Source organism: Mustelus asterias, chromosome 17 (genome assembly GCF_964213995.1).
Source record: "Mustelus asterias chromosome 17, sMusAst1.hap1.1, whole genome shotgun sequence".
In the NCBI taxonomy this organism is placed as follows: Eukaryota; Metazoa; Chordata; class Chondrichthyes; order Carcharhiniformes; family Triakidae; genus Mustelus; species Mustelus asterias.
In genome coordinates this window covers 20,579,174-20,595,824 of record NC_135817.1, presented here as the reverse complement: position 1 = coordinate 20,595,824, position 16,651 = coordinate 20,579,174, and the positions used below count along the sequence as shown (strand labels likewise).

General features: G+C 39.6%; 1 protein-coding gene across 7 annotated transcripts in view; it reads right to left on the bottom strand.

Annotated features, from left to right (window-relative positions):
* LOC144506355 (ribosomal protein S6 kinase alpha-3) overlaps positions 1–16,651 on the bottom strand; it is a 113,385-nt gene that overhangs the window by 14,604 nt on the left and 82,130 nt on the right. For 4 of the 7 annotated variants that reach the window (XM_078232349.1, XM_078232350.1, XM_078232353.1 and 1 more), the window contains 8 exons: positions 16,085–16,155; positions 15,900–15,988; positions 14,699–14,763; positions 14,252–14,354; positions 13,754–13,875; positions 10,208–10,330; positions 9,050–9,139; positions 8,645–8,803 (listed from right to left, as the gene is read on the bottom strand). In XM_078232349.1, coding sequence (XP_078088475.1) covers positions 8,645–8,803; positions 9,050–9,139; positions 10,208–10,330; positions 13,754–13,875; positions 14,252–14,354; positions 14,699–14,763; positions 15,900–15,988; positions 16,085–16,155 — 822 coding nt within the window. The remainder of the gene's footprint in view (positions 1–8,644; positions 8,804–9,049; positions 9,140–10,207; positions 10,331–13,753; positions 13,876–14,251; positions 14,355–14,698; positions 14,764–15,899; positions 15,989–16,084; positions 16,156–16,651) is intronic. The other 3 variants (XM_078232352.1, XM_078232355.1, XM_078232354.1) reach the window with 1 other exon arrangement.

The following is a 16,651-nucleotide window of genomic DNA, read 5'->3' as shown; positions in this document are numbered from 1 at the left end:
TTGCACCCACAATTAAATGAATCCGCGACTACAACATCCATTACTGGGCCGAAGCTTCTGGTAACCAGTGCAATAGCTTCTAATTGATCAGTATCGTCATCTTGCCTTTCCAATCCTTCTTTTATCATGTGTCATTTCAAAGACCCTGTTATTCCATTTCAGACAATTCATTGCATAATGATATATCCAGTCACATCAGAAACACCTGCTTACCATTCGTTATTTCTGGGGTTCATTCTCCTACACAATTCCAGTTGTCTGTTAGAAAAATCCTCATTTCCTTTATGTTTCTTCTTTCATATTGATGTTTGTGCCCCATACCTAAATGATGTTGAAATGCTGCCAGCACTGAATCCTCCAATTTGTGTTACTGCCAAATGTCCCATTGGTACCATAAATACATTGCTAAAACTAGATACAAAAGTCTGAGGTCACATATCAACCGACTCAAGAACAGCTTCTTCCCTGCTGTCTTCAGACTTTTGAATGGACCTACTTTGTATTAAATTGATCTTTATCTACACCCTAGCTATGATTGCAACACTACATTCTGCACTCTCTCCCTTCCTTCTCTATGAACGGTATGCTTTGTCTGTATAACACGCAAGAAATAATACTTCACTGTATACTAATACATGTGACAATAATAAATCAAATCAAAATCAAAATAACATGGAAGAGATACAAATGAAATGTATTATGATGTATTCAAAATATGCAGAACAATGATTGCCAGAAACAAAGAAGGGCATGAGAGAGAGAGATAGTAGGAGAGGTTAAATGAAGAAAAGAAATCTCAGTACTATAGTGGGAGACAGAATTGAAAACCTAAACAGGTACAGCAAGCTTGAAATGGAGAATAGTATAAACTAGTAAACATGATTGTCCCATGGTAAGACGCAGCATGGGTTCATGAAGGGAAGGTCACATTTGACTAATTTGGTGGAATTCTTTGAGAACATTACATGTGCAGTGGACAAAGGGGAACCTGTGGATGTAGTGTACCTGGATTTCCAGAAGGCATTTGACAAGGTGCCCCACCAAAGACTGCTACATAAGATAAAGGTGCAGTGTTACGGGTAATGTATTAGTATGGATAGAGGATTAGTTAACTAACAGAAAGCAAAGAGTGGGGGTAAATGGATGTTTTTCTGGTTGGCGATCAGTGACGAGTGTGTGCCTCAGGGATCAGTGTTGGGACCGCAATTGTTTACGATTTACATAGATGATTTGGAGTTGGGGACCAAGTGTAATGTGTCAAAATTTGCAGATGACACTAAGATGAGTGGCAGAGCAAAGTGCAGAGGATGCTGGAAGTCTGCAAACGGATGTAGATAGCCTAAGTGAGTGGGCGAGGGTCTGGCAGATGGAGCACAATGTTGGTAAATGTGAGGTCATCCATTTTGGTAGGAACAGCAGCAAAATGGACTATTATTTAAATGGTAAAAAATTGCAGCATGCTGCTGTGCAGAGAGACCTGGGTATCCTTGTGCAAGAATCACAAGGAGTTGGTTTGCAGGTAATTAAGGCGGCAAATGGAATTTTGTCCTTCATTGCGAGAGGGATGGAGTTTAAAAACAGTGAGGTTATGTTGCAGCTGTAACCTGGGGTGCTGGTGAGGCCACACCTGGAGTAGTGTACAGTTTTGGTCTCCTTACTTGAGAAAGGATATACTGGCACTGGAGGGGGTGCAGAGGAGATTCACTAGGTTGATTCCGGAGTTGAGAGGGTTGGCTTATGAGGAGAGACTGAGTAGACTGGGATTATACTCATTGGAATTCAGAAGAATGAGGGGAAATCTTCTAGAACCATAAGATTATGAAGAGAATAGAGAAGATAGAAGCAGGGAAGTTGTTTCCACTGGCAGGTGAAACTAGAACTAGGGGGCATGGCCTCAAAATAAGGGGGAGCAGATTTAGGACTGAGTTGAGGAGGAACTTCTTCACACAAAGGATTGTGAATCAGTGAAATTCCCTGCCCAGTGAAGCAGTTGAGGCTACCTCATTGAATGTTTTTAAGGCAAGGATAGATACATTTTTGAACAGTAAAGGAATTAAGGGTTATGGTGAGCGGACGGGTAAGTGGAGTGAGTCCACGAAAAGATCAGTCATGATCTTATTGAATGGCGGGGCAGGCTCCTGCTCCTAGTTCTTATGGTCTTATGATTCTTCCTAGTGTGATATCCACATTCTGGAATTCCCAGCCTAAAGCTCATTGCCAATGACTCCCCTCTAAGATTTGGCTTTAAACATGTTTTTGACCAAGTTTTTGGTCACTCACCCCAACATTTCTTCCTTTGGCTTGCAACCTTTGCACAATTACACCCTTTGTGACATGCATTGGACTATATTCGATGTGTTATAAACACTTTACAAGTGTAAGTTGCTATGACTGTATCCGCAAAGACTTGAGCAACATGATGTTACCAAATCTGGTTAATCCAAGTAAAGATGTGGGGATGCCGGCGTTGGACTAGGGTGAACACAGTAAGAGTTTTAACAACACCAGGTTAAAGTCCAACAGGTTTATTTGGTAGCAAATACCATTAGCTTTCGGAGCGCTGCTCCTTCGTCAGATGGAGTGGAAATGTGCTCTCAAACAGTGCACAGAGACACAAAATCAAGTTACAGAATACTGATTAGAGAGCACATTTCCACTCCATCTGACGAAGGAGCAGCACTCCGAAAGCTAATGGTATTTGCTACCAAATAAACCTGTTGGACTTTAACCTGGTGTTGTTAAAACTCTTACTGTAATCCAAGTAAAACCATGGATTTCAACATCAACAAGATGAAAGCCTAAGAAGCTCAGATCTTAAAGATACAGACAATGTGGGTAGGGGGAGCATTAAGCACAGGTTAAAGAGATGTGTATTGTCTCCAGACAGGACAGCCTGCAAGTCCAGGAGGCAAGCTGTGGGGGTTACTGATAATGTGACATAAATCCAACATCCTGGTTTAGGCCGTCTTCATGTTTGCATTCTAATCAGTATTCTGTAACTTGATTTTGTGTCTCTGTGCACTGTTTGAGAGCACATTTCCACTCTATCTGACGAAGGAGCAGCACTCCGAAAGCTAATGGTATTTGCTACCAAATAAACCTGTTGGACTTTAACCTGGTGTTGTTAAAACTCTTACTGTAATCCAAGTAAAACCATGGATTTCAACATCAACAAGATGAAAGCCTAAGAAGCTCAAAATGAAAATCTCCTGGGACAAATGATATTTATTACAGAGTGTTGCTGGAGCCCTGAGGCACAGCTCATAATGGAGGTGGCATCCAGCAAAGTTTCAGTAGACTGGAAACAGGCAATCAGGTGCCCATAATTAAAAGGAAAAGGACAAAAGTGACAAGCAGCATCAGATCCATTCAAAAGAAAGCCCAAAAGGTTACTTGCATAACTAAAAGCAAGCAAACATGAATCACAGATTCACAAGGGCGAGATCCTTTGCTTCCTTGAGCAAATGGGGGTTCAAGTGAACTAGGATAACAAGCCCTAAAAAGACTGTTCCTGGACTATGCTACCAGAAAATGTTGCACACAAAGAGTCACCGTGTAAATTATGTAGGAAGCCATGGTAACTCAAAGAATCAATAATTAGCTGAAAGAGTAGAAAAGGAGTCATTTTAGGAATTATACTGGTGGGGAAGAATGTGCTGGGGTGCCCAGGAACTGTTTGTTTAATTTGCAAATGTTAGATTCAGAAATCTAATGCAAAGCAATCAAATATGCAGATGATAAATTAGAAGCGATGGTGAAATATGAAGTGACAGCTTAGAAATTACAGAATAAGTTAGCTACAATATTTAAGTAGGCAAATAAAGGGTAAATTTAATGCGGACTAGGGCAAAGTGTTCCAAATAGCAAAAATGTAACATACAAGCCCAGTAATGATGTTGAAACAACTATGGACAAAACCAAGAGATTTAGCGGTTTTTAGTAAACTTAACGTTCAACAACTGCAAAACAATCAAGAGAATATTTAAGTAGATATCCAGAACAGTAAACTAATGAGGAACAGCAATATAATTCTAAAGTTTGTGCAGGAGCAGAGATACCTGGGGCATATGTACTCAAATCAGCAAAGGTGACAGGTTTGAGAAACCGGTTAATAAGGCATATGGAATCTTGGGCTTAGGAAATAGAGCTAGAGTGTACAAAAGCAAGCAAATTATGGTGAACCTTTATAGTTCACTGATGCAAGCTCAACTGTGTCCAATTCTGGACACCACAGCTGTGAAGGCATTGGAACGCATACAAACCAGATTTATGAAGAGTTGTGAAGATGAAAGCCTTCAGTTGAGGACAAACTGAAGCTGTTTTTCATACAGAAAGGAAGATTAAGAGATTTGAAAGAAGAGATAATGAGATCTCGATAGAGCAGATCGGGAGGAACGGTTCCCACTGGAAGAAAGGTTGAGAACAAGGGGGCACTCATTTATGGTGACTGGCAAAAGCAGCAACAGCGACAAAGAAAATCTTTATTAGAATCTCGAATGCTCTTCCCAAGTGCGTGGTGAAGACAGATTCAATTGTCAATTTCAAAATAATTGGATAATTATCTGAGGAGATAACAATTGTCGGGCTTTGGGGAGAGAAAGTGGAACTAGGTGGGTTGCTCTTGCAGGAAGCTAATGCAGACACATTGAGCTAACTGACCCCCTTCCCATCACCCCACTGCCTTGTGCAGTACCCATTCTCTGATTCTGAAGTCAGAGGGACTTGTACAGCACTCTGATCAGACTGTACAGAGTGCTGTGGCTAGTTCTGGTTAATTCACTATAATGGTTACTAAAGATAGTGCACATAACAGCTAAGGGGCTAAACCCCATGTCTGATTGGACTACGAATAAAGATTTGGGCTTTACAATCTTAAAAGGGAGGCATCAAGAGGTGACCTTAGAGGTAACAAGATAGTCAAGGGAGGAAAGATAAATTCAGATTATTATAAAATAACATTACAGTAGGACAAGAGAACATTTTCAAATGAATGAGAGGCAAACTTAGGATTGATTTCATGGAGTAAATATCATGCAGTAGAGGAATCAAAGTATGGACTCAGCTTTGAGAAAGGACAAACTCTGGAAACTTCAAGAAACAATTGGATGCTGAAATTGAACAACAGGATTTTTCTGAAAAAAATGAATTTATATGTAGCACTTAGCCTTCCTCATCCAGAATTGTCTTATTACTCTAATGCCTTTTCCTAAGAGTTTTGAGCTAATGCAAGTATTGGGTGCACATTTGCCCCATCCTTAGAAACCAACCAAAGCGGATTCCAAGTGCTCTCTGCATGGAGTTTCAAATGATGACACTGAATTTTCAATGACAATTTTCTAGTAAGTTAGTTTAGAATGGATTTTGCAACTCTAAAAACCAATAACATTGGAGATGGTCACCCAGAAAGAGCTATGGCAGCACCATTCTTGGTTCTAGGTGATAACGTCAATTGATGTCAACACTGAATTAAATAAATGAACTGACCAACAGGACACCACCAACTTATTTTACTTACTGACCAAGACAGTGTGAACCCAGAAAACAATAATCATAAAATTTTCATGGTAGACATCACAGAAGACTGGAGACAGCTTTTGTACATAATTCAAGTCTCAAAAACTAAAACTAAAATGTGAAAGAGCCTACGGATTGGAAACAGGAGTAGCCCATTTGGCCCCTCAAGCTTGCTCCTCCATTTAATATCATGGGTGTTCTGATTGTAGCCTCACCACCACTATCCTGTCTACCGCCAGTACCATTTGATTCCCTTTTCAGTCAATAATCTTATCTACTTCTGCCTTCTCTGAACTGTTGCTGATGTAATTATATCTATTTTTAAATAAGGAAACCAAACTAGTTGGTAGGACAGCTGAGCAACAGTGGCGGATTTTTAAGGAGATTTTTCTCAGTACTCAGCAAAAATATATTCCTGTGATAAAGGAGGAATGTAAGAAAAGCAGTGGATAACTAAGGAAATAAAGGAGAGTATTAAATTAAAAACCGATGCGTACAGAGTGGCCAAAACTAGTGGGGAATTAGAAGATTGGGAAAGCTTTAAAAAACAACAAAGAACTACTAAGTAAGCGATAAAGAAAGGAAAGATAGATTATGAAACTAAACTAGCACAAAATATAAAAACTGATGGCAAAAGTTTTTACAAATATATAAAAAGGAAAAGATTGGCTAAAGTAAATGTTGGACCCTTAGAAGACGAGAAGGGGGATTTAATAATGGGAAACAAGGAAATGGCCGAGGCCTTAAACAAGTTTTTTGTGTCAGTCTTCACAGTAGAGGACACAAATAGCTTACCGAAAATTGACGGTCGTGGGACCATAGGGGGTGAGGTTCTTAAAACTCTTATTACTAAAGAGGTAGTGCTTGGTAGGCTAATGGGACTAAAGGTAGACAAGTCCCCGGGCCCGGATGGAATGCATCCCAGGGTACTGAAAGAAATGGCAGAAGTAATAGCAGATGCGTTATAGTTATTTATCAAAATTCGCTGGACTCTGGGGAAGTGCTGGCTGATTGGAAAACAGCTAATGTGACGCCACTGTTTAAAAAAGGAAGTAGACAAAAGGCGGGTAACTACAGGCCAGTTAGCTTAACGTCCGTAGTTGGGAAATTGCTGGAATCCATCATTAAAGAAGAAATAGCAGGACACCTGGAAAAAAATGGTTCGATCAAGCAGACGCAGCATGGATTCATGAAGGGAAAGTCGTGTTTGACGAATTTGCTGGATTTTTATGAAGATGTAAGGAGTGTGGTTGACATAGGGGAACCGGTGGATGTGGTGTTTTTGGATTTCCAGAAGGCGTTCGACAAGGTGCCTCACAAAAGGTTGCTGCAGAAGATTAAGGTACACGGAGTTGGGGGTAAAGTGCTAGCGTGGATTGAGGATTGGCTATTTAACAGGAAGCAGAGAGTTGGAATAAATGGGTGCTTTTCTGGTTGGCAGTTGGTGACTAGTGGCGTGCCGCAGGGATCGGTACTGGGGCCTCAACTGTTTACCATATACATAGACGATCTGGAGGAGGAGACCGAGTGTAGGGTAACAAAGTTTGCGGATGACACAAAGATGAGTGGGAAAGCGAATTGCGTGGAGGATGCGGAAAGTCTGCAGAGAGATTTGGATAGGCTAAGTGAGTGGGCGAGGATCTGGCAGATGGAGTATAACGTTGACAAGTGTGAGGTTATCCACTTTGGAAGGAATAATAGTAAAATGGATTATTTAAATGGTGAAAAATTACAACATGCTACTGTGCAGAGGGACCTGGGGGTCCTTGTGCACGAATCGTAAAAACTCAGTTTGTAGGTGCAGCAGGTGATCAAGAAGGCAAATGGAATGTTGGCCTTTATCGCGAAGGGGATGGAGTATAAAAGCAGGGAGGTCATGCTGCAATTGTACAAGGTACTGGTGAGGCCGCAACTAGAGTAGTGTGTGCAATTTTGGTCCCCTTATTTGCGAAAGGATATACTGGCCTTGGAGGGAGTACAGAGAAGGTTCACCAGGTTGATACCGGAGATGAGGGGGTTAGCTTATGAGGAGAGATTGAGTAGATTGGGCCTGTACTCGTTGGAGTTTAGAAGGCTGAGGGGAGATCTTATAGAGACATACAAGATAATGAAGGGGGTAGACAGGGTAGAGGCAGAGAGATTCTTTCCACTTAGAAAGGAAACAAGAACTAGAGGACACAGCCTCAAAATAAGGAGGAGTCAGTTTAGAACAGAGTTGAGGAGGAACTTCTTCTCTCAGAGGGTAGTGAATCTCTGGAATTCTCTGCCCATTGAAGCAGTGGAGGCTACCTCGTTAAATATGTTTAAGTCACAGGTAGATAGATTTCTGATCAATAAGGAAATTAAGGGTTATGGGGAGCGGGCGGGCAAGTGGAACTAAACCACTATCAGATCAGCCATGATCTTATTGAATGGCGGGGCAGGCTCGAGGGGCTAGATGGCCTACTCCTGTTCCTATTTCTTATGTTCTTAAAAGTGCACACACCACTCCAAAATGTGGTTTCACCAATGCTCTGTACAACTGTAGCAAAATAAAATCTCAAAATACAACTGTTGCCAGTGGAAGAAAATCCGAGTTCTGTGCCTTCAGGGCTTAGTTATAAAGCAAGACATGGCAGCAGTACGACACAAAATCATTACTGAGAATAACCCTCGGGTCCCCAATGGCATAACTTCCCATTTGCAGGAGATAACTGAATGAGTAATTTAGACCATGCAGAGATTTCTTACGTCAAAGTGATAAAATCTGTTGAAAAGATAGACTTCAGTGGTCTTAACATAAAGTCAGTCGTTGTATCACCCCTTTAGGAACAATCATTTAAATATTAAAAATTAAAATCTGAATCGCCGAGCAACGCTACTCAATCTCACAGGAAAGACATACCAGGCATTTTGATTCTAACTTGATCAGTATAAAAGCTACACCCCAAAATATCTAAAGTTTTTGTTGTTAAAAAAACTTGTCAATGTTTAACTTCAAAAAGAGGTCAAGTTAGCTCAGAATTATATTTAATCTAAAAAATGAACCTATGTCCATGACGTTACAGCATCACCAGAACAAAGGAACAGCAATTTTCTCTATTGCTGCTAAAAGCATCAAAATGTTGGAAGTGTATTAAATTATATTTACCCCCTGTGCATGCAGATAGTCCATAGTGTTTGTTATGGTGTACAGTACAGCACTGGCTTCGCGTTCAGAGAAAAACTTTTGCCTGAGAATCTTGTCCAGCAATTCTCCCCCTTTCATGAGTTCTGTCACTAGATACACATATTTACCATCATGATAAACCTGCAAAAATGACAGCAAAGTCATGAGATCTATAATCAATACCGAGCCATTGCTATTTACATAATTAATACTCTTTCCATGCTATTTTTAGTGATAGTCTTAGATGTGGAAAAATTGTTTTATTCATTGTTACTAGATAGTACTACTGTGCATTACAGTATTGTAAAATAGCAGGATTTATACAAGAGTAATCTACAAAATTAAGAGAAAGCAGTGGTACTGAACTTAATGAAAATCTGCACTTACATCTTTCAAAGTAATAATATTGGGATGCTGCCCATATCGAAGTAGGATGTCAATCTCCTCAGAAGGATCTCTCTTGCTTTTATCAATTATCTAAAAAAATAATTATTGTTGTGTGCAGGAAAACACTGATGTACATATATCAACACAAACTGAAAATCAAAACATTGTATTGAAATTATGTAAATGTTTTTCTGATTTCTACTTTACCCCTTTAAAACAATTTCCAGATTGATCTATACAAAACTGGTTTGGACTCACTTGCTAGAAGTGATATTTGAGTGTTACAAAATATAAATTTAAATGGATATAAATACATAACCCATAAACACCACAGTGAAGCTGCAAAGCAACGACATGACTGAAGTTTTATTAAATAAAGAAAAACAAATTAACAGCATCACTACACAAATAACTCAACCACATTGCTTGTTGGAACAAGATGATACTTGCCAATTTTAAGTATTCTTAAAGAAAGAGGTATGCAACATCTCCAGTGAGAACTTGGAATGAGGTTCCACAGTAATGCAACGTAAATATTACCTCACTCTTTTAAATACAGATTTTCTAGAGATTTTCTTTGTACTATTGCATAGAATCATGTACAATTTTTGACTACCGCCATCGAGTCAAAATGTTGAAATGCCCAGCCGTCATCATCTAAGGAACACAATCACCACAAGAACCTTCTCAAGGCAATTAGGGACTCTGTATAAATGTCGCCAAACCTTAAATGAAAAGGGAGGAAGGAGGAGGAAAATTTAACCCAGAAAATCTTATATGGTGCAGATAAGTAAATCTACTTTATTCTTTCACAGGATGTGGCTGTCAATGGCTGGGCCCACATTCCCTCTAATTTCCCTGGAGAAGGTGATGGTGAGCCATCTTCCTGAACCCACAGTGCTGTTAGGAAGGGAGTTCAGGATTTTTACTCAGTAACAGCGAAGGAACAGTGATTAGTTCTGAGTCAGGATGGTATGCGGCTTAGAGGTGAACTTGCAGGTGGTGTTCCTCCATGCTTCTGCTGTGAAGGAGTCTTGATGAGTTGCTACAGGGCAGCTAAAGCAAGGTTTACTTGAAAGATGCTCTTCAGTCTAGAGTAGCTACTATTACATTCACCCTAAAATGCACAAGAATGTATGCATTCAAGTAGGCACATACCTTGACAGCATAATCCATGTTAGTAGATTTGTTTACACATCGTTTGCAGATGGAGTAAGAACCCACACCAATGTCCTCTTTCAGGTCATAATTGTCTACAAACTGAATACTGGTTCTGTGTAACTGCAAAAGAAGTGAGGCCAGTCATCAAAATAACAAATGCTGATTTTTGAATCATGAAGTAAAACGGTCATGGAAGTTTAGAACAGTTAATTTTAATAATCAGTTGGAAATGCAACTCAATCATAACAGTATGCTTAATCTATTTAGCCCATCATCTTCCACATATTCTGCTCCACTGCCTCTGTACTTACCAGTTCATAGAATCCCTATAGTGCAGGAGGAGGCCATTCGGCCCATCAAGTCTGCACGGACCACAATTTCACCCAGGCCTTATTCCCATAACCCCTCATATTTACCCAGCTAATCCCCTTGACACTAGGGTTAATTTAGCACGGCCAATCAACCTAACCCACACATTTTTGGACTGTGGGAGGAAACGGGAGGAAACCGGAGCACCCAGAGGAAACCCATGCAGACATGGGGAGAATGTGCAAACTCCACACAGTGACCCAAGGCCGGAATTGAACCTGGGTCGCTGGCATTGTGAGGCAGCATTGCTAATCACTGTGCCGGTTCCCCTTTCTTACTTCTAATCTCTATCAGAGAACTAAATATTCTACATATATGTGGGTTGCTGGAGCAGCAAATGAAAAAAAACCATGGGTGAAGAGGACTGAAACAGTCCAGAGAACACAGTGAGAGGAGTAGGTCAACCAGCTCCTCAAACCCGTTCAGCCATTTGATTTGTCATGACCAATCTGAATCTCAATCCTATCTGCCCAATGTTAGCTCTATCCAACCCTTGAATAACAAAACTTTAATCAATTTCAGTGCTGAAATTTCAATTGACCTAACCTCAACAAGGTTTTGGGTAGGGTGAGAGTTTTAGGTTTCCACTACCCTCTCCTGGCATTATGACTGAATAATTTTATTATGCCTTTAAAATTGTACTTGGGTGAATTGGCAGGTCAGGCAAGAACATATGTTATGACCGACAGTCTAATCAGATTGTCAGGATTATCTTGATAAAGAAGTTTACAACAGCTTAACCATCAGGAATAGGACTGGAGATTACCAGATAATACAGTGACACTGTTTACAGAGCATCTGGTTGCTAGCTCAAGATTTGAGTAAGACTCAGGAGTGTTCACCATTCAGCAGCTGGTTAACAAACCCACAGCAACAAAACATCACAAGCCTGTTGGCATGGCCCATGGAAAGATAAAAATCATACACTGCAATGAAGTTGATTAAAAGCATTTCAATGAGCGCCATGAAAGGCAGAAATTATGGTGATTGTCCTTGATCATGCATTTGAAGCACTGCCAACAAAAACTTATATTTAGCATTAAATGAGCCACATATACCAGACAGGAAACTGCAGGTTAATTGAAGCTGTCCAGTTTAATAGACAATGCAAGAGACATCAGATTGAGAGAGTTTTATTTTACTGTTTGGTGAGATGAATGGATTTTTAAAATGTTTATTATTTAAACACATTCAAGCTGTGTGCATCTCCATTCACATTTCATCTACTCTCCTCAAGATGTAAACTCGTGTCAGGAAAGAAGGGTTAACATGCTGTATATACGGCGTGTGAGGAGGGATACAAACGGATCAGACGAAAAGGACAAAAGGATCAGTTACAAAAGAGATGGATTTTGATGAGTTGAGAGAATGGAACACGTATGAGGACAGAAGAGAGATGGATTGGAATATGAGTGTAGAAATATGTTATAACCTATGAGGGTAGAGGTGAAATGGGATCTTTGAGTAGAGGGTGAATCAAACTGGTGGGAGGAGAGAAACGTTCCTTCTAAGGTGTATGCATGTGGCTACATTGTCATCTGGAATGTATTGCTCATTGAAGTAGAGAGGTCATTCACAACTTGATGAAAGTTCAGTGACTTTTTTGTAAAGTTCTCTCAGAATGCAGACGTCACTGGTTGGGTCAGCATTAATTGTCAATGCCTGATTGTCCTCGAGGTGGTGATGGCGAACTGCCTTCTTGAACTGCCGCAGGGAAGGGAGCTCCAGGATTTTTACCCAGTGAGAGTGAAGGAAGGTGCTATAGTTCCAAATGGGAACGGCATGTGGCTTGGAGGGGAACTTGCATGTGATGGTATTCCCATGCATTTGCAGCCCATTTCTTACTAGATGGTAGAGGTCATGAGTTTGGAAGGTACTGTTGAAGGAGTTTTGGCGAATTGCTGCAGTGCATTTTGTAGATGGCACACATTGCTGCCATTGTGCATCAGTGGTGGAGGGAGTGGACATTGAATGTGTTGGGTGCTGTGCCGATTAGGTGGGCTGCTTTCTCCTGGATAGTGTTGAGCTTTGAATGTCGTTGGAGCTGCACACATCCAGGCAAGGGATTTCAAAATATAAACTGCCCATGGACAAGAAAGTACTGCTAAGAGGGTTTTGTAACTCACCCATTACAAAGAAATTATGAGGGATTAAAAGGAGAGAATAACTACATTGATAAATATCCTGCACAGCAGAATGTACAATTGGTCAGTACATTTTGTTCAAATTGGAAACCTATCAAGTTTAATGGCATTGGGTAAATGACAGATCATAACTCGCCAAGAATACAGCCTGCAGCCACTTGAAAGTTAAATAACTGTAAAGTACTTCCAGGCACGTGTTATGGTGATATCAAAAATGTATTGTACCATTACAGTACTAACAAATGCACCCGGATTTTAGAAATTGGTGTTTTTTAGTAGCTATTTTAGTTAGGCACAGTGGGGCTCAGGCAAAATTTGCTTTCGATGTCCAGTATCTGGATTTATTTAATCAAGCCATGGAAGTGAATTGAAAGCCATCCTCATGGCTTTTTGCCTTCCAGGCTGAATCCAGTGCTCTCATGATCACCCTTAATGACGGTAGGAATCAATACATCAGATTGTGACTTAGGTTATAAAAACAGATTAAATGATCAATGGATAAGTGAACAGACAGCACGGGGCAGATTTATAATAGCTATGTATTCTGATTAACCTGCTAAGACCCACACAAAGTTTCTTTCAGCCTCATCTTTCTCTGATGGTTTCAAAGTAACGACCTTTCTTTTCAAAGCAAAGAAATATTTTTAAAATGACAAATGGAAATTTTAAAAGTACCAAATACAAGGTGCTGCCAAAGAAACTTACATACAAATTAAACCTTGGCTACCCAATCAGACATGGTGTTTATACCCTGCAGCCAACATGCTGATCATCTGTGACTGAACTGGTTTTTGTCACTATGTTTGCTCCATGGCGCAGTGAAACAATAACAAAGTACATGATAAAACAAATAATTTCACTTCTATCACAAAATAATCAAAGAATTTGCTTTAGGTATTTATGGTCTCACTTGCCAACATTCATGCAAATGTAACTGCAACTTAATGTGGCTAAAAAGAGTCAGAATATTAGCTTTCAATGAACCAATGGTTGAAAAATTTAATTAAATATTTATTGACTTGTCTTTTACCTGTACAACTGGATGTGCAGCAGTTTGCATGGGCTGGTGTTCTTCCTCTGAGGTAATAGCCACAAAACTGAATCCACGAAAGAGCTGATGAGCATTAGCACTGGGTGGAATACCAGGGGAATCTAAATAATATTATAATCAACAATAAATGTCATGTGGGGCATTTTCACATAAATGCTACTAAAATTGCATTCAAATCAAGACATCACATGCTGCAGCAATTTATATCACAGATTGAGTGACCTTCGAAAGGTGTGGATCTTCAATTGGAGGAATTGGTCACCCATCGCTGGTTGATGAGCACTCTTGCACCCACTAATTCACATCCTCCAACACCACATGCAAATCAAAACAGCTATAGGTCAAAAAGTAACAGCAAGTTTTGCATGCAGTATTAACTGTGATGCACTATTGTTTTGAAGCACAAGTTGAACCGACAACCAAACATTACTAAGGATTATATACTGAAGATTTGCAATGAATTTGCAATATAGTTACCTTTTGGCGTTTTTGCTGTAAACTCTGGATCAAAATAGAAAGTATCCTCTGGTCTACCAATTGCAGGTTTGAAAGGTGGTTGTATTTCCCTTCTGCACAATTTCTGAAATAAGCAATAGGTTTATGTGGACGTGTCAATGTGAACTGTGCCTAGTATTTTTGCACAAGAATGGAACTAAAAACAAAATTCCAAAGTTGGATTAAGGGTTTGAAAATGCCTCCTCATTAAATTTTTCTGTTACAGAATATAAAAAAGCAAATACTAGGAACTTACTTTGAATATCAGAAAACTTCAAAGCAATTCTGTAAATGGCCTTGGAAGATTTATTTCAGAAAAATATAGTTGCTTACACAAAATAAAATATTTCATTTTACATTGAAAAACAAGAAAATTCATGTCTTAAAATCCAAGAAATGTGACTTAAAAAAAGAGAAAACAATACTTACATTCCAATCAATGGTGGAAAAGAAAGAATGTCTCTTAATTTCTTCAACACCATCTGGACCAGCTCCTGGCAATGTAATAAAGATCTGCAATTTATTTGTGATCTTTCTCTCCACCAACTCTCAAACGCCCCTTCCCTCTATACAGCTCAATTCCATTATAGTGGAAGACTTTCATTGGAAAAGTTAATGGAGGGGGAAAGAAGAAATTTCTATTAGAATATTTCTCTTCCTTCCTCACTAATGCTGCCATCACGAGTTAGCTCTTAATTAATGAAATCATTAACTTTTAAGCCATTCTTGCTCAGTATCACAGATGCTCAATAGAAAATATAACTGACCATTAAAGGTGGCAACATACAAGAATTTAACATTGAGTCACTGGTAAACTTTGCCAGGCAGTAGATCTGATTTATTTAAATTTCTGATCATAAATTAGCTATATTAAATCAGGCTGGTTGCTTGAAGACAAGATTTTTATTCTCACCATTGAACCATCACAGATTTAAAAAAACACAAAAACCTACAAAATAGGATAAGGCCATTCAGCTAGTCGTTCCAGTGTTGGCTCTCTGAAAAAACAGTCATGCTTAGTGTTTACACTCCTCCATTATGCTGGTAACCCTGTGCAGGATCCACACACACAAAATTATTTATAGAATCAGCTTCCACCGCTTTTTCATGTAAATCATTTTGATGAAGAGTCAATAATGAGAAACTGTCTCCATTGGCAGAAGGATGGGTAACCAGAAGGCACAGATGTAAGATAATTGACAAAAAAAGTCAGGGAGAGAAGAATTTCAATTTGCAGAGTGTTATGATCTAGAATGCACTGCCTGGAAGGGTGGTGGAAGCAGATTTCAAGAGAAACTTACAAAAAAGGGATTGGATCTCCACTTAAAAGAAAGTTTTGCAGCACAATGATGAAAGGAGCGAAGGATTGGGAGTAGCTCATCCAGACAACCTGCATGGACACGATCAGTCAAATTGCTACTTCCTCTGTCACATAATTCTATGAAACCCTTTTTTAGGGAAAACAACTTTTCACCTGCAACCTTAATCTGAACTATCCATATTGTGACCACTGTGCAACAGTATGGCTTTACATCATTTGAGGAAACAGTAGCACGGAAAAATATAACAATACACCATCTTAGACTGACTGCACAATGTTGAATGATCATACAGTAATAAGTGTAAATACCTAGCCTGTTTCCAGGGTTGCGTTTGAAAAGCATTCGCAATAGGCTTTGGGAATCAGAGCTTAAAAACTGTGGCATTCCTAATTTTGCCCTGAAATAATAAATACAAACAGTAAAAACCTTGACAACAAAACATTAAGAACAACTTAATTTGCATTAAAAATTACAGCAATTACTTATTACTTACTTCAGTATCATAGTCATAGTGTCCTTTCTGTCCTTCCCTTGAAAGGGCAAGGTGCCTGTAAGCATCTCAAACTAAAGAGACAAAACACACAGTAAAAATTTACTTGAGCACTGTTTTTGAAGAAACTGGAATTAAAGGTGCTATATTCCAGAAACGTAGCATAACTTGAAGCACAAGAAATAAGAGGACCATAGAACCCATTGAGCCTGTTCTGTCATTCAGCATAGTTGTCTGATCTGGGGGCTTCAACTCCTCTTTCCTGCCCGCTGCCCTTGATTCCCTGAGACACCAAAAATTTGTCTTACCTCAGCTGTAAATATATTCAATGATGGAAGCATCCACAACTCTGGGGTAGAGAATCCAAAAACGAGTGAAGAAATGTTTCCTCCTCCCAGTCCTAAATGATCAGCCCCCCCTTAGGCTGAGACCATGACCCCTCCCACTTTCTAGATTCCTCAGCCAGGGGAAACAATGCCACAATATCTACTAGATTGCTAATTGCTAGTCCAAAGATGTGCGGGTTAGGTTGATTGGCCATGCTAAAAATTGCCCTTAGTGTCCTGAGAT